Raw genomic sequence first — 27,407 nt, forward strand, 5'->3', positions numbered from 1 at the left:
TCTTAATTATGTTCCTCTTGTGGATTATTCAATATGCAATGTAACAAATCCTTTCAAATCCTATCCAAATATAGTCCTTATCTACTACTACTCAACTACTTCCAAAATAGTTTAGTCAAAAACAATTGCAAACACTGATCCCAGCAAATAAGTGCACCATGGCACCAGTACATTTTTTCTCAACACTGTATAATGATACTGAATTCTATTACCATTTTAAAGCATAGTTCCTGAAAAAACTCTTTGTTATCTCACTTTCAATAAGAATCATTTGACACCCTGGAGAAACCAATCTCTTTTCTTTAACTCCTAATGAGATGTGTGAAACACTTCCCAGGATTGTCCTGCTAAGTACCCGCCACTCACACCTGTGTTTCATCAGCACTGAAACAGTTAACCCCTCTACACCTGTCCTATCAGGCACCTGTCTCTGGAGCCCTTAGCCAATCAGGCGCGAGTGAGGGAAGCTACCTGTCAGCACGAAATAAATGTGGGGAGCTGGTGAGGACAGGAATCAAAACAGGCTCACTCTCTCTGCTAAGACAGACAACACCCACTAGAGGAGTCTTTACCCAGAGGGACCTAAACTCTGCTGTCTTGGAAAGGAGTCATGACCAAAGAGATTGAGTAAGTTGACAACTTCTTTACATGGTTCTCTGTGACATGCTATGTTTTACAGGGTTAAAAGGGGGTGTTCTGGGGCTAGAATGTGTTCCTTAAGGGAAATGTGTTTGGACTTGTCTTGTGGTGTATACCTGCTAAGGTAAAATGCAACCAATTGTATTAGACAGTCTAATATTTTAATGCCGCATTCACATGCTATTGGAAACTCGGAACCTCCGGGTTAAAATGTAAGTAAGTTATTTGCGTAGAGCTTCCTATTGATTGTTTCCCCTAGTGGGAAACTCTGGATCCCCTTTATTTTATACGACTACTGCATGAACGTGACATAAGTGCATCCGTTGGTTGGATTGATATAAGGCTCTTTTGGCTTTAACTGCTTTTGGTTCTGCAACAGTCTACCTTTTATTTTTTGCTGAGGGCCAGAATAGATTATGATGCAAGTGCTGACTTGTCCATTCATCATCTTCTGTTGAACAGTAAGAGTTACCTACACTTCCTGAGAGAGAGAGAAGGGGAGAAATTCAGGGCACTCATGCCCCCTCTTCTCTACCTCTGTTTCTCTATGTTGTGCAATGAGACCATCATGTGAAAGGTGTGTGTTTTTACTAAAAGTATATTTAGTGGAGAACCTGATACACACACACACACACACACACACGCACTTTTGATGTCCCCCTGCTGTGTTTATAGTGACTGGTGGTTTAAACTGGCCTGTCATAGGTCGTGTTGACACTAACCTAAGGGGTACAACACACAATGGGGGAGAGGGAAGCTGGTACCGGCCTCCTGAATGTCTTGGAGAATGCGTTGAATTACATAATGTAGTGGTGAAACTCGAGACAGGGATTCTCTATTGTAACATTTGTATTGAGCAGTATTTAGAGAAAGGCCTTTACGCAAAAAGATTGCAGTCAGAGTACAGTATAACTGCAGTATGCAGCAAATAATGCGTTTTTTTTTTACTGCAATAATTTTGCAGTATAACTGCAGTACAATGCGGTTATACTGCAATTACTGCGTCCAAAATACCACAGTCGACTGCAGTTACTGCACTTTTACTGCAGTTTGAAAACGGCCCCTTTTTGTAAGGGGAAGAGTAGATAATGGAATGTTGTGGTGTTAATGTACACTGAGGCAGGTGAGTGTCTGTAGAGGGGGAGACAGGTGTACCTTACAACAAGTGTCTGTATCAGTCTTTGCAGTGGTGGGTTGCAGTTTTGAGAGAAGGCATTTTAGTAAACAGTTGTATAGGAATCTTAAGAGGTATGGAAGGACAGTGATAATACAACCTTATTTTCTGCTAATACGCCCTTATTGTGATTTTCTCTCTCCTGGTTAAACACAGTAGGATGTCAATGCCTGAAGTCTTCCTTTTGTTGTCAGCACATTATGTGGTAGCTCATAGGTAAACCTGCTCTGTTTGCACACTGGCCACTCCAGGTCAACCTACAGGAAGTTTACTCCATTGTCAGTAGCCAGGATATTCCCCCAAAACAAATCCCACTTTTCTTTCTGTTTATCCTAAGGAGTTACTGATCCTTCCCCTAAATCCCTTGTTTTGTGTCTGGACTGTTGGCAAACTGTTGGAAACCCAGAGCCTTCCAGGTGACAGCACGGGTCCTGACCTTTGTACTTAAGAAGTCACTACTACCCTATGACCCTATGACCCTAGGAGGGAAAAGGCTTATAACAAAGAAGTTATTTCTTTATTTTCATTTAAAAAAAAGAACATGATACCGAGGTAACTGATAATGTGATTGAGTTCTAGTGAAGGTCATTATTTTGAGGTTATACAAGGCATACCTGGGAAGCTCAGAGGTTACCTGAGGCATACCTGTGTGTGGGTGAGCTCTTGGCCCCTAGTATGTTGAACCTTTCTGGCATCCACTGTACGCAGCGAGTAGCAAATATCTTATTAAGATCTGTGGTTTTGCAATCGAAACCTTCATCCTAGCCCAGGGGCAAGTATGTGCAGAGCTTAAGGTTACATGCAGACACTCACAGCATAAAGTCTAGCATTTCTACTACAAAGGTTAACATACGCATAGACAAAGATGCACTTCCCAAAGCCAAAACATGCCAAAAAATGTCATTTATTTACAAAGTCAAGTGCGACCGCCTTCACTCTAATGCCTTATTCAGAATGTGAAGCCTTTTTTTATAATGTGAGTTTATTAATGTTTCTCCTGGTTTGTGTGCTGCAGGACTCTGGGATTGGTCCTTCAGAACGAGAGTTTCAACTACCAGTGTTACAGTAACCTCATCATGGACTCCTGGGCCTACACAGACAGCCTACTCACCTACGACCAGTGCAAGGTAATGTGTGTGTGCGTGTGTGTGTGTGTGTGTGTGTGTGTGTGTGTGTGTGTGTGTGTTATACCACCCGTTTAAGTTCAACCTGTCTCCTTTGTATGTGTTGTACAGAAACACCTCACTGTTGCCTCTCATGTTCACAGACACCAAAAGAACCGAAAATGGTTACATGCAGCCGAGGCAGCAGTATGTACAAGCCAGAGAGGTAAGATTGATATCTAAGCAATTGTTTACACTACCAGGAGTATGGACTTGATTGAGCGATCAGGCCAAGAAAATTTCACCTGTTAATCGAACTGTAGAGGACGACACTAAAGGGGTATGGGGAAGATCGGATGGTAAAGGGATTTTTAAGTGGAACCTGGGTGGTATTGGGAGTTCCTATGTCATTGAGTCAAGCAGCAGAGAAAGGGCAAGGCTTTGGTGAGGTCAGAGTTGGGTGAGCTTGTGGCTAATCCCCCTGTCAAACAGAACCCCAAGGGATTATGGGTACTCCTCCTCTTCCCACCCCTGAACAACACTGTGTCTGACTCACAAAGGAGGAGAAGCAGCCCCAGCTTTCCCTCTCTCTCACCCTCTCTTTTGTCTGGGTTGAAAAATGGCCGTCGGTGGCCGCGCTGTTGTCCCGTCAAACACGGCAGTCAGTCCCTTTCGACAAAACTCAAATAAAGAAAGAGGGGAAGAAATATTGGGATTAGGCGGTAAACAGTTCCCACCCAGCTTTCTTTAGTTCACGTTCAGTAGCACTGTGTGCTCAGTGGACTCTGAGAACTACACTGGCTTTATTCATTCTTATTGACATTTACACATTTTATGTCGGGAATTGTGTGTATGTGTGCTGCTGTACATGCTACTGTATAAAAGAGCTGGATTTTTGTTGTTGAAGGAAGGGCAGTTCTACTGACAATCAGTGTTTCTCAGAAGAGTTTTGTTTGTCAAACATCTCCATTATGTAATTGAGTGTCAATCAAAGGAGTGGCTTATTGGGTTGGTCTTGTATCTAAACTCCTCTCCCTCCTCCCAACCCAGGACACAGAGTGGCTCCTCCCCCGAGCTGGTCTCCCTGGAGACGCCTACCAACATCATCAACATTTCTTCCAGCCACCCCCAGGAGGCGCTGGACCTCAACAGCAAGCTGTCGTCCCTCTGCCCCCCCTCTGTCCCCCAAAACTCCAGTGCCGACACCTACGACAAGCAGGCCATCAACAACATGTTCGACTCCCTGCTCTCCCAGAAGTGGCCCACAGAGACAGCCTTCCCTGAGGCCACCACTGAAGTAAGCTTACAGCTCTAACCAGAGCAGCCGTCTTGTTTATTTGTAAATTTTCATCTCTGGCAACTTCTCCCCTTCTAGTTTCCCTCTCTCTCTCTCTTTCTTTTTCACATTCCATCTCCTCATTACTTTTTTCTTGTGTTCCTCTGAAGCAGGCTCTACCCTACAGTGATCCCTTTACCAAGCAGCCCAGTCCAGTGTACTCTGACTCCTACACCAACTCCCCTCCAGAGAGATACAGGTAGCTATGTGCCCTGGGAAACAAATCAAATTAGAACACCTGTGCTGAGCTACACCCAAGTATGGCAAATGCTAATTTAATTATGCTAAAGGTAATGAATTTCATAGAGCTGTGTATAACTCGCAAAGCAATGGCAGTAATATTCAAATGGCATTACATAATGCTGACCGTTAACATTCTGTCTCCAGGAATGATTTCCAGTTCGTTCTGGGAGCCCCTCAAGCCACCCAGCACAAGTCGTCCCAGCTGCCCATGGTTTACCTCAACAAGGGCCAGTTCTACCCTATCTCCCTACAAGGGGTGGACAGCCTGTCCTCCAACAAAGTCAAGGTGAGTCGAGCTTTGATGACATCACCCAAGAGGACAGTTCCTCTTCACCAGAGGATGTTCTATTTGACACAACCCCAGTGAATGTGTGTTCCTTCAAAATCTCCCCCCTCCTCACCATTGTTGACTGTCATGGTAGATGGAGCAGGATGGGAACGTTGTTCTCTCTTCTTGTGATGAGTGATTTTGGTTTTGGAGTTCCGCCAGGCTCAGTGTTCGGGGCCAACACATATTTCATCTGGCGGGGCCAAACCCAATGCGTGTCAGCCAGTTAGACAGGCCGAGAGGGAGAACAGGGGGAGGAGCTAAAGGTCTGCGTGACAGCCCTCTCTTTTCTCTGGTAAAAAGAGAGCACACAAGCCTTAGCGAATGAAACGTGTCCAGTAGTTTGCCTTTCTCGGAGTCGGCGATGTACACAACCTACACAAAATGTACCTTGTCTGATGGCCTCTCTCTGCTCTCTTTCTCCAGACCGTGGTCATGGCGGTGTTTGAGAATGATAAGAGTGCAGAGATCCAACTGAGGTGCTGGAATCACTGGCACGCAAGGCAGCCGACCGTTAAGCAGAGGGTCATTGACATCGGTATACAACCTTTACCATGTACACACAAACACATGCATAGGAACAGCAACAGGAACTGCCTTAGTTCTACATCTAAAACAACACATGTCAACAGGAACTGCCTTAGCTCTACATCTAAAACAACACATGTCAACAGGAACTGCCTTAGCTCTACATCTAAAACAACATTAGTTGTTGTTGCTTCTTTTCATAAGCCTGTATCTACTCAGAACAGAAATACACAATCTGGTTTCTTTTCATAAGCCTGTATCTACTCAGAACAGAAATACACAATCTGGTTTCTTTCATAAGCCTGTATCTACTCAGAACAGAAATACACAATCTGGTTTCTTTCATAAGCCTGTATCTACTCAGAACAGAAATACACAATCTGGTTTCTTTTCATAAGCCTGTATCTACTCAGAACAGAAATACACAATCTGGTTTCTTTCATAAGCCTGTATCTACTCAGAACAGAAATACACAATCTGGTTTCTTTCGTAAGCCTGGATCTTGTCAGAGCAGATAACCATTTTATTTTCCTTAAATCAATATCTTTCTATCTGTCTTCTAGCTGATTACAAAGAGGTGTTCAGTGGCATCAGCCATGTGGAAGAGGTGGCCTTCAATGCTCTGTCTTTCATTTGGAACCCCAACGAGGAAGCGAAGGTAAGCGCAGCCAGGAAACTGGCGCAGCAGTGGAAAAACACACTCTGACACACACACACACACAGACACACACACACTGCCACACGCTGACGCACACACACTGACGCACACACACACACACACACACACACACACACACACACACACACACACACACACACACACACACACACACACACACACACACACACACACACACACACAGATAAAGTCCAAGCGCTTGGAACAGCCCTATTATTTATCTAGCCACGCTATCCATTGAGCTGAAATGGGGCGATGAGGGAGCGCTGAGGGTTGGGAGGGGAGGAATCCCTGGCATGTGGCCGCCCCGGGGCGCCTGTCACCACAAGGCAAGAGCGACACGTCGAGAGCGCTTACTGCAATCTGCTCACGCCCATAGGGGTGAGGCAGTGAAACTCCCTGCAGGTGGAGAGAGGGAGAGGGAGAACGGAGAGAGGGAGAATGGAGAGAGAGAGGGGGAGAGGGAGAAAGGAAGGACATGTTGGAAGGAATGAGAGAGTAAAGCTCATTTCAAAACTGAAGGCACCTGTTGTCACAACCAGTGATATACTAACTTTGTTTTTTACCCAGAACAAGTCTGTTAAAATCAGGGCCTCTTATATCCTGAAACCTTACCAAGACACAGCCGTTGTGGAAACATTCTAAACTTTTCTGTTACACTGTACGTCTGTATGTTTTTCCACGAGTGGAGGGTTGCCAATCTGAAAAGGTGTCATCACAACACGTGTCCATAGATTCCTAGTTTTTGATATGTTAAGCTTTTTCTGTCTCCACACTTCTTCCTGATCAGAGATGTGTCTATGCTTGTCACACAATCTTTTTATTTTCTCTCAGTCACACCTCATTGGTCAAAGGGCAGCCAGCCGCCCACACACACGCGACATTCTCTCTCTTTGTCACTTTTCATTATATGACATTGAATAGGACATTAGTGAAACAATTGTGTAAATGTTTTAATGATTTTTCAAGGTTCTCAATACCGCTCAAGGACCTTTGTTTTTTAAAGGGCACCGAAACAGTTCTAGAAAGTTCTCACATTTTTTAAATTGATCAAGATCTCCATTAGCAACAGCTGGCCTTACTGGGGTCCGACACATAACGGACAAAATACTTTAACATGTAGTATGCGTGTGTATCTATTGGTTACACATACATGTCAGTACATGCACACAAAAAGTAGGTAACATAGGGGAGAGGTGTTGTGCCCGTAATGTGTTGCTTTATTTGTTTTTTTGAAACCAGTATTAATACTGTACCTTTCCTTGTCTGATATCATGTTTAACCCTATTCTCCTCTCTCCCCTCTCCAGGTGTACATTGGCATTAACTCTCTGAGTACAGACTTCTCCTCTCAGAAGGGGGTGAAGGGGCTTCCTCTCAACCTCCAGATCGACACCTATGATTTCAGCACCGGCACCAACCGCCTCATCCACAGAGCTGCCGTCCAGATCAAAATCTTCTGTGATAAGGTCAGTAAAGATCTCTATCTCAAATGTCTTTTTTTTTAAGGGCTTATAGATGTGTAATGTGCAGTGCATTTGGAAAGTATTCAGACCCCTTACCTTTTTCCACTTTGTTACGTACATAAATTTTTTTCTCAACAATCTACACGCAATACCCCATAATGACAAAGCGAAAACAGGTTTCTAGAAATGTTTGCAAATGTATTAAAAATAAAAAACATACCTTATTTACATAAATATTCAGACCCTTTTTTATGAGACTCGAAATTGAGCTCAGGTGCATCCTGTTTCCATTGATCATCCTTGAGATGTTTCTACAACATCTCTGCAATACTCCACCAATCAGGCCTTTATAGTAGAGTGGCCTGACGGAAGCCACTCCTCAGTAAAAGGCACATGACAGCCTGCTTGGAGTTTGTCAAAAGGCACCGTCTGGCCACTCTCAGACCATGAGAGTCCTTTAGGTGATTCTTTGGTCTGATGAAACCAAGATTGAACTCTTTGGCCTGAATGCCAAGCGTCACATCAAGAGGAAACCTGGCACCATCCCTACGGTGAAGCATAGTGGTGGCAGCATCATGCTGTGGGGATGTTTTTCAGCGGCAGGGACTGGGAGACTTGTCAGGATCAAGGGAAAGATGAATGGAGCAAAGTACAGAGAGATCATTATGGGCATTGTGTGTAGATTGATGAGGAAAACAAACTAAATAATTTTAGAATAAGGTTATTACATAAAGAAATGTGGAAAAAGTCAAGGGGTCTGAATGCTTTCCGAATGCACTGTATGCTTTACAATATATATTTAGTGGTATCCCCCAAGGTTTGGTACTAAGGCCTATACAGTTACTGTATCTCTAGTTGATGACCTAAAGCTGTGCAGGTGACGAAAACAGATGATTTCATCTCAGATGTCTGGTTCATAAGTTGAACCTACGTCTGATGGTTCACAGACCTAGTCATTGATCCCATTGTTGGCTTGAAATCTGATAGTTGTCGTCAAAAGCCCCTATGGCCATGTAATCTTTTCAATCTATCCACCTTTTGGGATGTGTCATCCATTGTCACTAGCTGTTTTGACACAGTGGAGTGATAATGTGTCGGGCCGCTCAATGACACACAAGCCAAACAAACTGGTTTAGCAGCTGGTGAATGAGTGTTCCGTCATCAATGTCGTCCCTGCTAGTCAGGCTAGGTCAATCACGACTTAAAATCGGATGTATTATTTTATTGTTGCTTCTTCTCTAATAAATACATTGTTGTATGGCTGACTGGTTAGTAAAATGAGGAATACAATTGTCAGAGTAGAGTTGTGACCATGTGTGTCTGGGTCTTTCTCCTCAGGGTGCAGAGAGGAAGATGAGGGATGAGGACAGGAAGAGGAGCAAGAGGAGGGGCAAAACTGTCATCGACTCCAAAAGTAAGAGTTCTTCAGGCACTGTCTTATTAGAAAAATTATCACAAGCGACATCCACACACAAACACTAACCCAATGACAGATGTAAACCCCAGGAGACCTCTAACACCATGTAGTGTCTAACATGCTGGCTATGATGGGCACGTGCATGCGCCCACGTGCGCACATGTTGATTTTGTTCATCCACACCAGACGCGATCAGGACAGGCAGGATAAAATATCAAAACGAACTCTGAAGCAACAACATTCATTTGGGGACAGATCGAAACACATGAAACATTCATGGACATTTAGCTAGCTAGCTGTTGCTAACTCATTTGTGCTGGGATATAAACATTGGTGTCACGACTTCTGCCGAAGTCGATGCCCCTCCTTGTTCGGGTGGTACTCGGTGGTCGACGTCACCAGTCTTCTAGCCATCATTGATCCATTTTTTATTTTCCATTGGTTTTGTCTTGTCTTCCTACACACCTGGTTCCAATCCCATTCATTACATGTTGTGTATTTAACCCTCTGTTTCCCCTCATGTCCTTGTCGGAGATTGTTTGTGGTTATGTGTTCGTGATTTTGTATAGGTGTGCGACGGGTATGTTTACCCATGTTTATTTTTATGTACGTTGGTTTTTTGGAGTTTGTTTTATAATAATTAAACTACTCCAGTTCCACCAAGTTGGTTTCTCCTGCGCCTGACTTCCCTGCCACCTACACACACGTCAATGACAATTGGGTTGTTATTTTACCTGAAATGCTCAAAGTCCTTTTGATTCCTGGATCTTTGTAGAATTTTGACCCATTTTGAACCACACAAAATCGTCTGTTCTCTACTCCAACAATTTATCCACAGGTAAAAGGGTAAAGATTTGTTTCTAGTAATCTCTCCTCCTTCCGTCTTCTTCTTCTGTGGACTTTAAATGGCAGTTGGCAACCAACTTTAAGGTGCATTACCACCACCAACTGGACTGGAGTGTGGACCTCAGTTCAGCTTGCTCCTAAAAACCAATGAGGAAATGAGAGAGACGGGACTTGCAGCGCCTCAAGTGGCAAAAATAAAACCAAGTTCTATTTTAGGGCCTGGCTACGTAGAAGTTCGTTGTCGCACGGGCGTGTGTGCAGTTTGGATTCTATTATTGAATAACGTGTACATTTATTTTTGCAACACTCGTGCAAGAAACACAAGCGGTGTGGTCAGCATGCTAGAATATGCAAATAAGTAATTTAATTACAGGTTGTGTATCTGCTTTCATCAGTTAGTTTTTTATCATGAGGCTTGGCCTTCACAAGTCCAACTCCACTCCATTACATGGTTGAAATAGTCTGACTAAATCAACAGTGAAAACAGACAAGCAGGAAATAAATCCTGCATTCTCAGTCTGTGATTGTCATTTAAGACCCCATGCGTTTCTAACGAAATTGGCATTTTTGGATTTATCCCCACTTGTATGAAGTGTTATTATTCAGTACCTATTCTACCTTAAAGAGGATAATTCAGTCTCACAAGCATTACAATGTCATAGAGACAGTTTCCCAGACTCAGATAAACCCTACTCCTAGACTAAAAAGCACCCAGGGAAAACAAGCCCTTTAGGTCTTAAATTTAACAGGCGATTCTATAATGCTCACTCTAACCCAGTGTTCTTCTCTCCCTCCTCAGCCATCAAGTCAGTAGTGTCCAGCTCCATGGGAAGTGACAGCACCTTCTTAAAAACCTTGGAGGACCATGTCACCAACCCCGTCCTCTTTATCCCAGAGATGCACCTCTCCAACATGCAGCGCTGCGGCCTGGTAGGTCTCCCTCCTCCCTCATCTACTCCACCTTTCTTTCTCTTTCTTTGGGATTGAGAGATCTTGGAGTTCACCACCACAACAGTGAGTTGAGTCATGTTCCCTGCTATCCCGGGACTGTAGCTCAGGGCTCTGGCACACATAAGGGGGAGGGATAGTGTGGGAAAATAAGTTTGTGGGAAAAGTGGGTTGGGATAAGGGAGAGTATCAGGGAAAGTGAGGAGAGGCAGACGCCAAGCTCAGACAATCTAATTGGTGGGCTATTCAGATTCCTCGACTCGAAACTCGACTCTAGTGTGACTGACACACGGGATAACCTGCATGAACCTACACAAAGACACACACACACACACACGCACACACTTACCTGGCAGACACACACACATCTGGCAGACACACTCACACACACCTGGCAGACACACTCACACACACCTGGCAGACACACTCACACACACCTGGCAGACACACTCACACACACCTGGCAGACACACTCATACACACCTGGCAGACACTCACACACACCTGGCAGACACACACACACACACACACCTGGCAGACACACACACACACACACCTGGCAGACACACACACACACACACCTGGCAGACACACACACACCTGGCAGACACACACACACACACACCTGGCAGACACACACACACACACACACCTGGCAGACACACACACACACACACCTGGCAGACAAACACACACACCTGGCAGACACACACACACACACCTGGCAGACACACACACACACCTGGCAGACACACACACACACACCTGGCAGACACACACACACACACCTGGCAGAGACACACACACACCTGGCAGAGACACACACACACCTGGCAGAGACACACACACACCTGGCAGAGACACACACACACCTGGCAGAGACACACACACACCTGGCAGAGACACAAACACCTGGCAGACACACTCACACACACCTGGCAGACACACACACACCTGGCAGACACACTCACCGAGCCCCCCACTTTTCAGTGTTGTTGACACAAGCCAGTGGAGGTGGTAGGGCTCCTGTTCTGACAGGCATTTAGTTCCCACAGTCTGGGCTTCTGGGAGTGGGGAGGGGGAGTGTGTGTGTGTGCTCAGTCTTCTACCAAGTGTTAATGCTCCCATTCTTACTTGACAGTACAGACATTTTCACTGCTTTAAGAGAGGAAGCTAGGGAGAGATGTTGCCCTAATTCAGGATAAAGGTGAAGGGGGTCATTTGCTTTTCTGAGCTCTGAGGGTAGGATGATTTACAAGACTTAGTTGAGTCCCATAAATCATTCCATCTGTCCAAAAAAATAAGTCTTAGAAAATCCCAGTTTCTTAAGAGGGGAGAGAACTGAAAAATCCCCAAACAAATGAATGTTATCTTGATAAAAAGAGTCTGAAAATGTTCTGTCTTATATACAATACAAAATGTGACTCGCTGACAGGTTGTGAAACTTTTATTTTATGTCACCTTTATTTAATTAACCAGGTAGGCCAGTTGAGAACAAGTTCTCATTTACAACTGCGACCTGGCCAAGATAAAGCAAAGCAGTGCGACAAAAAACAACAAAGAGTTACGTCTCTGATTGTCTCTGATAGTTTAGATAGACAGACTTCTGGTCTGGAACCTTTTATCTCTCTGCATCTCTACAGGGTCATGGGAGACGTCTTTAGCAGTGATAATAACATTCTTATTTATGACTGTTCCAGCATAAAATGGCTGGGATGGGAAATTAAGCAATCATATTCTATAGAGGAACTGTACCTAATGATTGTTCTCTGTGTAGGCACCTCCCACAACACTGGAAGAAGTTGAAAGGACATCCCTGAAGAGACTTTACCCTGATAGAGTGGACCAGAGCAGTGGTAGCCCACCACCAAGCAAGCAGGCCAGATTGGAGGAGCAACAGAAAGGTAAATAGAAAAATACAATTATTGAATTGAAAATACAGCGCACTTCCTGAATTGAAATGAAATTGTCCAAACCCAAAGCAAATATACAGAGAGCACTACTGTGTTTCTGGTCTGGTAAACGGCCTGACGTATTCTGTTGTCCTATGGATGGATTATTTTACCAAAGGAGAAATGCTCATTAATAGGGATGTAAACAAATCTGTGCACAAAATTTGAGAGAAGCTTTTTGTGCAAATTGAACATTTCTGGGATATTTTATTTCAGCTCATGAAACATGAGACCAACACTTTACATGTTGCGTTTCTATTTTTGTTCAGTATAAATATGTGGCTGTCCATGGTTCTGATTTGTGTGTGTGTGTATGCCATCCTCCTCCCTTTCATGTTGATGAAATGGACTAGGACTGTCATACAGTACACGTTTTTTTATTTTTGTTGTCCTGGGCTAACTGCTCGCTAGCCTAACTTCCTTTCATGGGCAACGATGAGCCAGCTAGTTAACATTAGCCTACTACATCTAGCTACATATTGAACTTCCATCCTCTCAGGCCAGGGGCAAAATGTATGAATTAATGGTTGAATCAGCATCGCCATTATAATCATTGGCCAGTACAGACAATTAAGTAAAATCACAAGTCCAAATCCCTATCTCCATCTGTGTCTCTTTTAGAAAAGGGCCAATTTTAACTAGCTAGCTAGCTACCGGATGACAACAACACAATGAGATGCAACAATTCAAGTTCTCAGTCAGTGACATTTGGTATTTTGATGTGATGGACTGGCGTGAAGCCAAATCCAAAATGGGCTCCACTTGAAAAACATTTTTGGTGTGCCAGGACCATTCACAGTTGAGCTCACTCAGTTTAGCTCAACGCTGATTAGCTATTATTTCATAGGGAGGTCAAATGCTCACTGGGTTCCTTGCATTCAATGCTACGGGTGGGAAGAATATCATGCTCTTTTTGACCAGAATGCATCAGATAGATGGGCTATACATACAGAGACAGAGGGGCGCTGTTTCGCTCACTTGGATGCTTTCTCCGGTGAGATACATTAAGCCTCTTGCAAATTGAAGGAAAATTATGAAACACAGAGAGAGACTAAAGATATTTTTTTTACAATTTTTTGGGGGAATCCTGGCTTCCCTTGGCTTCAATGAATACACGGCACTGTTCTGTTGTCCTGTTTTCTCCTGGTCTGGTAAACAACCTGACGTATTCTGTTGTCCTGTTTTGCAGTACTCTTGTACGTGAGAACAGAGTCCGAGGAGGTGTTCGATGCTCTCATGCTCAACACCCCAACTCTGAAAGGCCTGAGACAAGCGGTAAGTAGTACACTCTTAATACTTATTCCTTACCCAACTTTGTCATTGTCCAAGCATCTCATCATTTAAGCATGAGAGAATACTGTAGAGTTGACAGTGATACAAATCTTTCCTTTGTTCCTTTCTCAGATTTCTGAAAAGTATGGCATGCAAGAGGACTCCATTGGGAAAATATACAAGAAATGCAAAAGAGGGTAAATTACTTTGAGGCCTTTCAGTGATCAGTTTTTTTTTACATCAAGGAGGAACAAGTGTTAGCATTAGCTATGCTACATAATTAGCAATGGTATTCCCAAGTAGCATTAGCAAGTTACAGTAAATTGAAGGGAAATGTATTGGATTTGATTAAGTAGGTGCGCAGCAGGATATACTACTTAACGTAAAACATAAATGAATAGCCCAAGTTTTTATTTGCTTAAGTCACTGAACCCAACAGGCGCTTGCTAGACAGGCTTTTATTTGAACCAGGTGTCTATTTCCTTAGTACACAGAGCTTTCGCTCATTTCATAGTTCATTGTTTAATTCCAGCATTTTAATACATTTCTTAATTTACTGCACAAATGTGTTATCATTTACACATTGCGTCACATTTCTATTGTCTTAGTAAGTCTCTATTTAAAAATATATATATATATAATAGAATAATAATTATCCTATTTGACTGTGAATTGTCAGCAGTTCTTACTTTAGCCACCAGATGGGCAATCGGACGATTTCTGAGGGTCTGTACTCCCGAAGTTGTTGACTGTTTTATTGCTTGCCAGTTAGCTAACCGTTCTCAGCTGTTAGCAGCCAATGGCTAGCAGTTTCTTACTGCCGATAAAAATGGATGAGACTTTTTTGTGAGTCATTACTGATTTATCTAATGTAACATATCAAACATTAAACCTCATACACAATTCACGGTAATTCATAGTATCCTAATAAACAATTACATTTATAACCAGCGTTTATCTGAAGCACACGTTTATTTGCTGAAATGTGGGCCGTTGCCCGACTATTAAAAGGGACAGGCGGCTAGTTGAGACTCAGCGTTTAATGAATGTTTTACGGTACCTCATTTTGAATCTTGGTTGAAGTCTTTTTAAAAAACTTTTTTTATTTTTATTTTTACAACTTTTTAATTTAGTGGATGAGCTTCAATATTGCAGATATATTCTAGGTTCTATCAAAGTAATTGTTAGCATAGTTTCTAATCCCCCTATTTAAAAATGTTCACCCAACCCTACCACCCCTCCCCTGAATGGAGTAAACTAACGGACAACAACACATCTTCTGCTACTTACAGCTATTTTCACTTTCATATACACAACAATCTAGTCTTAATTGAAACCCTCAGGATGTCCACAGACTAACCTATCTTTCCCATTACACTACCATTTTACTATTTCCTTTCGCAATACATCCTTCTATTTTACTGTAATGTCCTCAGTAAGGAAACCAACCAAAGTTGACAGACTGGCTAGGTGAGCTAGCTAGCTCTATGTCTGCTGTAATGTGATAATCTAGCTCTTCCAAAAGAGAAAAAGAAACAGGACGGAAAGGTGGATGAGTCAGGCGATTGTTTTACTTTACGATATTTATGTTTCTCTAATCTGATCTACCGATCCCCGTAGCTACACCAGGAAGTGTTTTGGTCTATTTCGTTGAGTGAAAAGAGGTAGCTACTCTGATAGACAAGGGTTTTGATTAAGGCGGAGGGAGCCACCTTATTGTGCAAACATGTGGTTGCGAGGTGGATGCCATTGAATGGGACTAACCTTTGAGGAAGAGCTGGTATCCCAATTGTCAACATGTGAACCATGAAATGAAATAACAGCATCCATTATGTGTTCAATGCTTGAGCCATAGTCTTTCAAAAGGATTTATATACTATTCTGATTTTACAGTAAACGTAAAGTCCTTCGATGTATAGTTGACAACATTTCCCTCAGCTTGAGACCTACCCCTAGTAGTAAAGTAGGCCTGTAGTCTTCACACAAGAATCCATGTCAATGAACGGGTGTAACGCTAACATGCTGCGAGGCAGTCATTTGTTGAAGCTGACTTGATGGAGAAGATTAGAGGGGGTCTGTCACTCTGAATGCCACGTGGTTCTTCTGTCACACCGCCCTGCTGTGTGCTGACATTACATGGAGAACCCAACAGGTTCTGTAACATTCTCGTTCTGCTAATAGTCTTCAATCAGTCCCTTCCCTCCGGGTAGCGTGAACAGGCAGATCGCTTGATTAGCAACAAAGCTTTACTTACCGTAAAGCCAGGTTGTCATCTGGGAGAAGGAGTCTGGCCTGATTAATTGTTTGCAGTGTTGATGGAATTGGAGGCCTCTCACTCTTTTGTTTCATGACTACAAAATGTCTCAGCCAGACAGCAGCAAAGAGGTAATTTACGTAACATGTAGCCTGTTATATAAAGTGTGGTACAAGACATTCATCTTTTCTTTGTCTGTTGTGTTTCAGGATTTTCGTCAACATGGATGACAACATCATTGAACACTACAGCAACCACTCAGCGTTCCTCATAGAGATCTCTGAAGTCATGAGCGGTCAGTTCCAGGTCACTCTCATGGAGTTATGAAGAGAGGGCAGACATTTTTTGTGTTCGGACCACCAAATGGCAAGGTCTGCCCAATCAAACTGCCTGCCGATTTCAACCCTTTAAGCACTGCCCTGTGAGAGACTCTATTGGCCGGGCCAACAGAACAAAGACACACCATCCTTTCTACCATTGAACCGACTTCAGACCGAACGCTTTATAGTGATGCCAGTCACCGACTTTGTAAATACCATTTAACCCCCTTCTGACTTTTTTTTACTGTGGTATATATTTTATAACAGAGCGATTATGATTAATTATGACGATGCTGTAAATATTTTATGTAAATAGAAATTAATGACATATGAGTTGTCTCTTTTGAGGAGACATACAGCGATACCATGACCCCCTTTTCAGAAATTTCCACGAGCTACTTATTTCAATTTCAGTAGACATATCGTGAATGTTGTCAACTTTTTCAGACTGCCATTCTTGCTGCTTGTCATGTACTTATCATTTCTTCCAAGAGATCAAGTAATGGGAATGCTGCCATTGTTTAATTGCTTTAATTTGTAATTTTTTTTTTTACCGTATTACTTCTCAGACCATTATGTTTGCTATATAATGGTACTACCAATAGGATAATGCTTTAGGCTGAATTGTCCAACAAACACCCTAGAATTGTCCAACAAAGTACTTTTTTAGAACCAAAGTCACACATTTCCCACTTCACGGGTATTGCCTTCACAAAAACCTCAGCGGCCTTCTTTAGTAGAAGACTGTACACATTTCTAGGTTGTATTGTGTCACCACATAATTCTTCCCCCAAGCCACTGTGCTAGAACCACTATGTTCCAGATCAACCCCTTTCAAAATCTTTCAGTTGAGTTTTTTGTGAAGGCTTTAAGATTTCTCTTTGTACGTTTTTTGCAACATTTCAATGCTATAGCTATATCCCTGTCATATATCTTATGATTTTACCATAGCGATTCTTTTTGTATTGATTCTCGTTTCCAAGAAAATTAAACATACACTAAAAAAAATGTGTACGTGTTTCTTTCAATGGTTTTAGTATGATATAGTTTAAAGTTGACCTATGGTTCATCCACTTCAACTGAAATCTTACAGAATTACCCTGGACGCAGGCCTCTTACCAAGAAAATGTATGTAAATAGTTCAATTTATACTCCTTGTTTACACCATTGAGTATATTAGAACACCGCCCAGGGAATTTAAACAGGCCTTTAGCACAGACACTGAATACATGTTACCGTGTGTCTCGTCATGTCTGCTGGTCTCACGACAGACATAACAAACCTCATTTTTATTATTTTAACAATAAGGTCATGTATCTCTATCATCTTGAGCGTGTGTGTGTATGCATGAGGGGGTGTGTTTCAGTGTGTGGGTGTGTGTGTCAGTGCGTGTGTGTCATATAAAACCAGGCCAGCATCCCGGAGTCGCCTCTTCACTGTTGACGTTGAGACTGGTGTTTTGCGGGTACTATTTAATGAAGCTGCCAGTTGAGGACTTGTGATGCGTCTGTTTCTCAAACTAGACATTCTAATGTACCTGTCCTCTTGCTCAGTTGTGCACCGGGGCCTCCCACTCCTTTTTCTATTCTGGTTAGAGCCAGTTTGCGCTGTTCTGTGAAGGGAGTAGTACACAGCGTTGTACAAGGTCTTCATTTTCTTGGCAATTTCTCGCATGGAATAGCCTTCATTTCTCAGAACAAGAATAGACTGACGAGTTTCAGAAGAAAGTTCTTTATTTCTAGCCATTTTGAGCCTGTAATCGAACCCACAAATGCTGATGTTCCAGCAGTTTTCTGCTGTGATAACATAATTGCAAAGGGTTTTCTAATGATCAATTAGCCTTTCAAAGTGATCAACTTGGATTAGGTAACACAACGTGCCATTGGAACACGGGAGTGATGGTTGCTGATAATGGGCCTCTGTACATATTCCATTAAAAAAAAGAAATCTGCCGTTTACAGCTACAATGATCATTTACAACTTTAACAATGTCTACACTGTATTTCTGATCAATTTGATGTTATTTTAATGGACAAAAAAAAAGTTTTTCTTTCAAAAACAAGGACATTTTTAAGTGACCCCAAACTTTTGAATGGTAGTATATATCTAATCTGTTGAATACATAGGCTTGAATACTATATGTACAACAATAATTAAATAGGATGGCCTTGACTAGAATACAGTATATACATATGAAATGTGTAAAACAGTATGTAACCATTATTAAAGTGTTCCATTATTAAAGTGACCAGTGTTCCATGAAAGTACATAGGACAGCAGCCTTTAAGGTGCAGGGTTGAGTAACCTGCTGGTAGCCGGCTAGTGACAGTAACTAAAGTTACTGGGCAGAGGCCGGCTAGAGGAGAGAGCGAGAGAGAGAATTTACAGTTAACTATAGTATACAAACTGCAGTAAAAGAAAACTGTAGTATATACAGTACTATAATAATTCATGTGGTGTTTTTGTGGATTGCAGTATACAGTAATATTTAGTTTAGTATTAAATATAGTGTTTTTGTTTAATATTCTTTGACATAGAAGTGTAGGCTTTCTCCTTCAGGAAACCTACAGGAGAAATGCCCATACGAGTGCATTTTCCATAACCTGTAGGTAGGTAGGACTGGGGTCTGAACAGATACATAGTTCAGAGCTTCTGCTCGTTTCTACAGTATAACCTGTAGGGAACACAATATGGTCTATACTTGGCATGTACAGTAGGTTTCTCACTTATGGGTGGCACAAATTTAGATATGGGGAGGGGAATGGGTATATGCAAATTCAATTCTGTAGTATTTACTAAAGAAAAAAAAAAGCTGTTTTTGCAGACATTTCTGTAGTATTTACTACAGTGTTTGTGGATAGTACTGCAGTATTTACTGTAGTATTCTACAGTATTCTACAGTATACTATAGTAAGTACTACACATGGAGGGATACTACAGTATGTAGTAAAGTATTCTACAGTATACTACAGTTTACTATAGTATTTTTTCATGTGGGTGCTTCCAGAGTGGACACATCTGATATGGCAAGCAGCACACTTATGTATGTGTAGTGTTTGTCCATCCAGTCTTCCACTGGATACCAAAGAGGAGAGAGAGAAAGAGGAAGAGAGAGTGAGGGAGAGAGAAGAGAGAGGGATAAGGGAACAGAGAAAGAGAGCAATAGAGGGTTTGTGCATCTAGTGGGTACTAGAAAGGATAGAGAGGGAGGGAGTTGGAGAGAGAGAGAGACACACTAAGCTGCATCTGAGATCTAACGCACAGCCATCTTCCTGTGAGTTGAAACCGAGTGCAGAGAAAGAGCAGAAAGAGGGGAGAAGAGAGAGAGAGAGAGAGAGAGGGGAGGGAAATAGGGGAGGAGAGCGAAAGAGGAGAGAAAGATGGGCGCAGAGAGAGTGGAGAGAAAAAGGGAACTAGAGAGATGAGAGAAAGAGGGGAGTAAAGAGAGGAAGAGGGGAGTAGAGAGAGAGGATATAAAGAGGGGAGTAGAGAGGAGAGGAAGAGGGGAGGAGAGAGGAGAGGAAGAAGGAGAGGAGAGAGAGAGGAGATAAAGAGGGGAGTAGAGAGGAGAGGAAGAGGGGAGTAGAGAGGAGATAAAGAGGGGAGTAGAGAGGAGAGGAGGAGGGGAGGAGAGAGAGGAGATAAAGAGGGGAGTAGAGAGGAGACGAAGAGGGGAGTAGAGAGGAGAGAAAGAGGGGAGTAGAGAGAGAGGAGATAAAGAGGGGAGTAGAGAGGAGAGGAGGAGGGGAGGAGAGAGAGAGGAGAGAAAGAGGGGAGTAGAGAGAGGAGAGGAAGAGGGGAGGAGAGAAAGGGAGATGGTAAGAGATGATTAGACAAGCATCTGATTCTACTTTAGATGGAATAATGTAAAGCGTACAGACGGTCAGAGGAGGAGCAGATGCTTTTACCTCATCTGGATGGTACTGTAAGTGTGTCCTTCTAATTAGATGAAGCTTACTGTGCAATCAATACGACAGCTAATGAGGGAAAGACTGTGAATGTAGGGGGATGTTTGTGAATCATATCATAGGAGACTTAATAAGAAACAAAACACAATTAGAGTATTGATTCCTCATCTTTCAATACAGTCCCTTATCGCATTTCTAATAGTTTCTCCTGATTGTTATTCTGATAGTTGCTATGACAACTCCTGTATCTTATGTAGAATTTGTCCTGCAGCTTAGTGTCTTCATTTACACAGGCAACCCAACTCTGATCTGATTGGACGAAAGACCAATTAATGGCAAAAGATCAGAATTGGGCTGCCTGTGTAAATACAGCCTTAGAGACAGCGGTGTCATAAGGGGCTGTATCTGCTCCTTTGAACTTGATCATCTTTGGGGATCCATGAAGATGAGCATGCCAAAAGAATGAGGAAAAATGTATAGAAATTACTTGATTCAAAATGAGTAATTAATACAATTTCAGGTGAAAATGTCACAGTTTCCAATCCAATCCTTACAGGGTGAAAGTGTAAAGTAGGTAAATCGTTCAACAGCGGCCATACTGTATGTGGTCATATGTGGTATATCATCCATAGAGTTGCAAAATTCCTATAATTTGACCAAAATGTCCAGGTATTCTGGAAATCTTGTCTTAAAGGCTCCAGAAATCAGAAGGGAGTAAGCAGGAAATCCGGGATCCTCCAACCAAGATTTCTGGTAAACCTGGCAACTGTGGGAAAGTTACTGGAATTTTGCAACCTTAAATCATCCATCATTCAGTGCCAGGAACAGAGATAAATAACAACGACAAAGCCAGAGGCTGTTAGTGAAAATGTAACTGTGTAACGGGCATTCACCTCACCTTCCCAAAGCCTGTGCTAATGTTTACTATTGTCTATCAATGAAAACATCTAAATATCAGGAAACCTTCTAAAGCTAAATATGAGGAAGTCATGTAAGTATCAGGATATCTTCGAAATATTAGGGAAAAGCGAGTGGCCCTGGGATGTATAGCGGCCATTTTATGGGCTCCTGACCACTTATGCTATTTAGAGTGTAGAGCTGTACTTTCACATTTTTTGTCCCCAGGACAGTTCAACCAATTACGTCAATGGTTGATTGAGCCTGCTGTCTGATCAAAAAAATTCATTGAGTCATGGTTTGTAGCAATTATTGCCGCCTTTGTGTTTCGCCAACTGCACGATCACGCTAGCTGTGAGTAGATATGGTTGTCCTTGTTCAATAGAGCCATTGGACTTGTCTCAACAATGTTCCTATCTGCCAGGACAATGCAGGATATATCTAGGTTGACTCATTTCCCCTGTCTTTGTAAAGACTACAGCCTGACGGGAGCCATACTTCCTTGTTCCCACCTCGAAGGCAGGCTTTTCAAAACGGGGCTGTACTACACTACATGATCAAAAGTATGTGGACACATGCTTGTCGAACATCTCATTCCAAAATCATTGGCATTAATATGGAGTTGGTCCCCCCTTTACTGCTATAACAGCCTTCACTCTTCTAGGAAGACTTTCCACTAGATGTTGGAACATTGCTGAGGGACTTGCTTCCATTCAGCCAAAAGAGCCAGTCAAGTTCTTCCACACCGATCTCGACAAACCTTTTCTGGAAAGCACCGAATCATCTAGAATGTCATTGTATGCTGTAGCATTAAGACATCCCTCCACTGGAACTAAGGGCCCTAGCCCAAACAATGAAAAACAGCCCCTTGACCATTATTGCTCCTCCACCAAACTTTACAGTTGGCACTATGCATTGGGGCAGGTAGCGTTTCCCTGGCATCCGTCAAACCCAGATTTGTCCATCAGACTGCGAGATGGTAAAGCGTGATTCATCACTCCAGAGAACGCATTTCCACTGCTCCAGAGTCCAATTACAGCGAGCGTTACACCACTCCAGCAGACGCTTGGCATTGCTCAAGGTGATCTTAGGCTTGTGTGCGGCTGCTCGGCCATGGAAACCCATTTCATGAAGCTTCCGACGAACAGTTCTTGTGCTGACGTTGCTTCCAGGGGCAATTTGGAACTCGGTATTGAGTGTTGCAACCGAGGACAGACGATTTTTACATGCCATGCCCTTCAGCACCCTGCGGTCCCGTTCTGTGAGCTTGTGTGGCCTACCACTTCACGGTTGAGCCGTTGTTGCTCCTAGACGTTTCCACCTCACAATAACAGAACTTACAGTTGAGCAGCGAAGCTCTAGCAGGGCAGAAATTTGACAAACTGACTTGTTGGAAAGCTGGCATCCTATGACAATGCCACATTGAAAGTCACTGAGCCCTTCAGTAAGGCCATTCTACTGCCAATGTTGTCTATGGAGATTGCATGGCTGTGTGCTCGATTTTATACACCTGTCAGCAACGAGAGTGGCTGAAATAGCCGTATCCACTCATTTGAAAGGGTGTCGACATACTTTTGTATATATAGTGTATGTACAGTGCAAAAGTATTCACCCCACTTTTGCATTTTTTCCTATTTTGATGCATTACAACCTGTAATTTAAATTGATATTTATTTGGATTTCATGTAATGGACATACACAAAAGAATCCAAATTGGTGAAGTGAAATGAAAAAAATTACTTGTTTCAAAAAATTATAAACATTTTAAAACGGAAAAGGGATGCGTGCAAATGTATTCACCCCCTTTGCTATGAAGCCCCTAAATAAGATCTGGTGCAACCAATTACCTTCAGAAGTCACATAATTAGTTCAATAAAGTTCACCTGTGTGCAATCTAAGTGTCACATGATCTGTCACATGATCTCAGTATCTATACACCTGTTCTGAAAGGCCCCAGAGTCTGCAACACCACTAAGCAAGCGACACCATGAAGACCAAGGAGCTCGCCAAACAGGTCAGGGACAAAGTTGTGGAGAAGTACAGATAAGTGGTTGGGTTATAAAAAAATATCAGAAACTTTGAACATCCGACGGAGCACCATTAAATCCATTAGTTAAAAAAATGGAAAGAATATGGCACCACAACAAACCTGCCAAGAGAGGGTCGCCCACCAAAACTCACAGCCCAGACAAGGAGGGCATAATCAGAGAGGCAACAAAGAGACCAAAGATAACCCTGAAGGAGCTGCAAAGCGCCACAGCGGAGATTGGAGTATCTATCCATAGGACCACTTTAAGCCGTACACTCCACAGAGCTGGACTTTACAGAAGAGTGACCAGAAAAAAGCCATTGCTTGAAGAAAACAATAAGCAAACATGTTTGGTGTTCTCCAAAAGGCATGTGGGAGACTCCCCAAAAATATGAAAGAAGGTACTCTGGTCAGATGAGACTAAAATGTAGCTTTTTGGCTATCAAGGAAAATGCTGTCTGGCGCAAACCCAACACCTCACATCACCCGAGAACACCTTCCCCACAGTGAAGCATGGTGGTGGCATCATGCTGTGGGGAGGTTTTTCATCGGCAGGGACTGGGAAACTGGTCAGAGTTGAAGGAATGATGGATGGAGCTAAATACAGGGATATTCTTGAGGGAAACCTGTTTCAGTCTTCCAGAGATTTGAGACTGGGACGGAGGTTCACCTTCCAGCAGGACAATGACCCTAAGCATACTGCTAAAGCAACACTCGAGTGGATTAAGGGGAAACATTTAAATGTCTTTGAATGGCCTAGTCAAAGCCCAGAACTCAATCCAATTGAGAATCTGTGATATGACTTAAAGATTGCTGTACACCAGCAGAACCCATCCAACTTGAAGGAGCTGGAGCAGTTTTGCTTTGAAGAATGGGAAAAAATCCCAGTGGCTAGATGTGCCAAGCTTATAGAGACCTACCCCAAGAGATTTACAGATGTAATTGCTGCAAAAGGTGGCTCTACAAAGTATTGACTTTGGGGAGTGAATAGTTATGCACGCTGAAGTTTGTTTCACAATAAAACATATTTAGCATTTTCAAAGTGGTAGGCATGTTGTGTAAATCAAATGATACAACCCCCCCAAAAATCCATGTTAATTCCTGGTTGTAAGGCAACAAAATAGGAAAAATTCCAAGAGGGTGAATACTTTTGCAAGCCACTGTATGTGTATGTGTTTGCATGCATGCACACAACCCCCTCATCACCCATTAAGCATTCAGACAGTGGATCAATGACATCCTATTCTCATCACAACCAAGGTCACTGCTCACTGTTCCTCACTATCCCTACCAAACAGGATGTGCCACACACACATACAAACCACATGAATACGCACGCACACTCATAGACTAATGACGTTTCTCAGGGTCATAAAGCATCTGAGAGACTGGCCAGGTTACTGGCCATGGTCTTCCAGTAGACCACAGAAGCCATGTTTTCTCTCTCTCTCTCCAGAGGTAAGACCATTAGATCTCTTAGGGATGATAATTCAACACCAAATAGGAGGTCCGTGGAAAAATATGAGAGGGCGACCTACATAACCGCCATCACTGTGAGGGGAACTCCATTACCCAGAAACCCATCCATAACTCAATTACATAGAAGTTCCATTACCCAGCAGCAGCATACAGATCCCGGCATCCATGGTGATGGGCATTGTGTTCGCCCCTCTCGGCCTAGTATGGGTCTTCATGGCAGCCATCAAGTCTCAGTGGAGGTTTCAGAGTAGTTTCTGAACCCAATGTGGCATGTTGAATTGATTTTCTTCCTATGAATTTGGCCAACCCAATTTTGATTTATAATGTTTGTTGATGTCGGGGGCACCGCAACCTCTTGGCAAAATATGAACAATAGCATGAGATGATCTATAAAACAGCACATTTTCTCTCTGACCCGTGGCAAAAAGTGTAGAATTGAAGGAAATTAGCTTTAAAACTGCAACATTTTCTCTTAGCCTCATGGGCCCCAAATGCAGTATTCCAGCCCTAGGTATGTGTGTGTGTGCGCACGTATGCATTGTATGTGAATGAGTGGGGGTTTTGTGTGAGAGTGTCAGTAAAGTGTGTGTGTATATACATTGAGTATACAAAACATTAACAACACCTGCTCTTTCCATGACTTCGGCCGTGTCTAAACATGACAGTTCATGCAGCATTAGTATTCTTATGATAGAGTTCATGGAATTCCATGAGAAACAGACTCCGTGATGCTGGCCTTCTAGGCAGAGTTGCAAAGAAAAAGCCATATCTCAGACTGGCCAATAAAAATAAAAGATTAAGATGGGCAAAAGAACACAGACACTGGACAGAGGAACTCTGCCTAGAAGGCTAGCATCCCGGAGTCACCTCTTCACTGTTGAAGTTGAGACTGGTGTTTTGCGGGTACTATTTAATGAAGCTGCCAGTTGAGGACTTCTCAAACTAGACACTCTAATGTACTTGTCCTCTTGCTCAGTTGTGCACCGGGGCCTCCCACTCCTCTTTCTATTCTGGCTAGAGACAGTTTGCGCTGTTCTGTGAAAGGACTAGTACACTGCATTGTACGAGATCTTCAGTTTCTTGGCAATTTCTTGCATGGAATAGCCTTCATTTCTCAGAACAAGAATAGACTGACGAGTTTCAGAAGAAAGTTATTTGTTTCTGGCTAATTTGAGCCTGTAATCCAACCCACAAATGCTGTTGCTCCAGATACTCAACTAGTCTAATAAAGGCCAGTTTTATTGCTTCTTTTATCAGAACAACAGTTTTCAGCTGTGCTAACATAATTGCAAAAATGTTTTCTAATGATCAATTAGCCTTTGAAAATTATAAACTTAGATTAGCTAATACAACGTGCCATTGGAACACAGGAGTGATGGTTGCTGATAATGGGCCTCTGAATGCCTATGTAGATATTCCATAAACAATCTGCCGTTTCCAGCTACAATAGTCAGTTACATCATTAACAATGTCTACACTGTATTTCTGATCAATCTGTTGTGATTTTAATGGACAAAGAAATGTGCTTTTCTTTGTTTCTAAGTGACCCCAAACTTTTGAACAGTAGTATACACACACACACACACACACACACACACACACACACACACACACACACACACACACAGTCTGTGTAGAATAATAGTGAAGACATCAAAACTATTAAAGAACACATATGGAATCATGTGGTAACCCCAAAAAGTGTTAAACAAATCAAAATATACTGCTCAAAAAAATAAAGGGAACACTTAAACAACACATCCTAGATCTGAATTAAATAAATAATCTTATTAAATACTTTTTTCTTTACATAGTTGAATGTGCTGACAACAAAATCACACAAAAAGAATCAATGGAAATCCAATATATCAACCCATGGAGGTCTGGATTTGGAGTCACACTCAAAATTAAAGTGGAAAACCACACTACAGGCTGATCCAACTTTGATGTAATGTCCTTAAAACAAGTCAAAATGAGGCTCAGTAGTGTGTGTGGCCTCCACGTGCCTGTATGACCTCCCTACAATGCCTGGGCATGCTCCTGGTGAGGTGGCGGATGGTCTCCTGAGGGATCTCCTCCCAGACCTGGACTAAAGCATCCGCCAACTCCTGGACAGTCTGTGGTGCAACGTGGCGTTGGTGGATGGAGCGAGACATGATGTCCCAGATGTGCTCAATTGGATTCAGGTCTGGGGAACGGGCGGGCCAGTCCATAGCATCAATGCCTTCCTCTTGCAGGAACTGCTGACACACTCCAGCCACATGAGGTCTAGCATTGTCTTGCATTAGGAGGAACCCAGGGCCAACCGCACCAGCCTATGGTCTCACAAGAGGTCTGAGGATCTCATCTCGGTACCTAATGGCAGTCAGGCTACCTCTGGCGAGCACATGGAGGGCTGTGCGGCCCCCCAAAGAAATGCCACCCCACACCATGACTGACCCACCGCCAAACCGGTCATGCTGGAGGATGTTGCAGGCAGCAGAACGTTCTCCACGGCGTCTCCAGACTCTGTCACGTCTGTCACGTGCTCAGTGTGAACTTGCTTTCATCTGTGAAGAGCACAGGGCGCCAGTGGCGAATTTGCCAATCT

At 42.8% G+C, this 27,407-nt stretch overlaps 1 protein-coding gene across 2 annotated transcripts; it reads left to right on the forward strand.

Annotated features, from left to right (window-relative positions):
• Window positions 1-463: 463 nt before the first annotated feature.
• Window positions 464-17,512, forward strand: LOC106613035 (grainyhead-like protein 3 homolog). Of its 2 annotated transcripts, none has more exons than XM_014214940.2 (15): window positions 464-627; window positions 2,829-2,940; window positions 3,081-3,142; window positions 3,967-4,213; window positions 4,363-4,451; window positions 4,640-4,781; window positions 5,250-5,361; window positions 5,915-6,009; window positions 7,340-7,498; window positions 8,834-8,909; window positions 10,558-10,688; window positions 12,484-12,610; window positions 13,848-13,933; window positions 14,063-14,127; window positions 16,394-17,512. In XM_014214940.2, the coding sequence occupies exons 1-15, from the start codon at window positions 611-613 to the stop codon at window positions 16,509-16,511; spliced, it is 1,638 nt and encodes a 545-aa protein (XP_014070415.1). In that variant the 5' UTR covers window positions 464-610; the 3' UTR covers window positions 16,512-17,512. The 2 variants fall into 2 exon arrangements, with proteins under 2 accessions (XP_014070415.1, XP_014070493.1); XM_014215018.2 differs by having other exon boundaries at window positions 4,366-4,451.
• The last annotated feature ends 9,895 nt before the right edge of the window (window positions 17,513-27,407 follow it).

Source organism: Salmo salar, chromosome ssa01, assembly GCF_905237065.1.
Source record: "Salmo salar chromosome ssa01, Ssal_v3.1, whole genome shotgun sequence".
NCBI lineage: Eukaryota > Metazoa > Chordata > Actinopteri > Salmoniformes > Salmonidae > Salmo > Salmo salar.

What these genes read in the sequence shown, in the direction of transcription:
- LOC106613035 (XM_014214940.2), top strand. An exon ending in TCACCTACGACCAGTGCAAG is followed by an intron (nt 2,941 to 3,080) that starts GTAATGTGTGTG and finishes TCATGTTCACAG; the next exon opens with ACACCAAAAGAACCGAAAAT. An exon ending in TCAAAATCTTCTGTGATAAG is followed by an intron (nt 7,499 to 8,833) that starts GTCAGTAAAGAT and finishes CTTTCTCCTCAG; the next exon opens with GGTGCAGAGAGGAAGATGAG.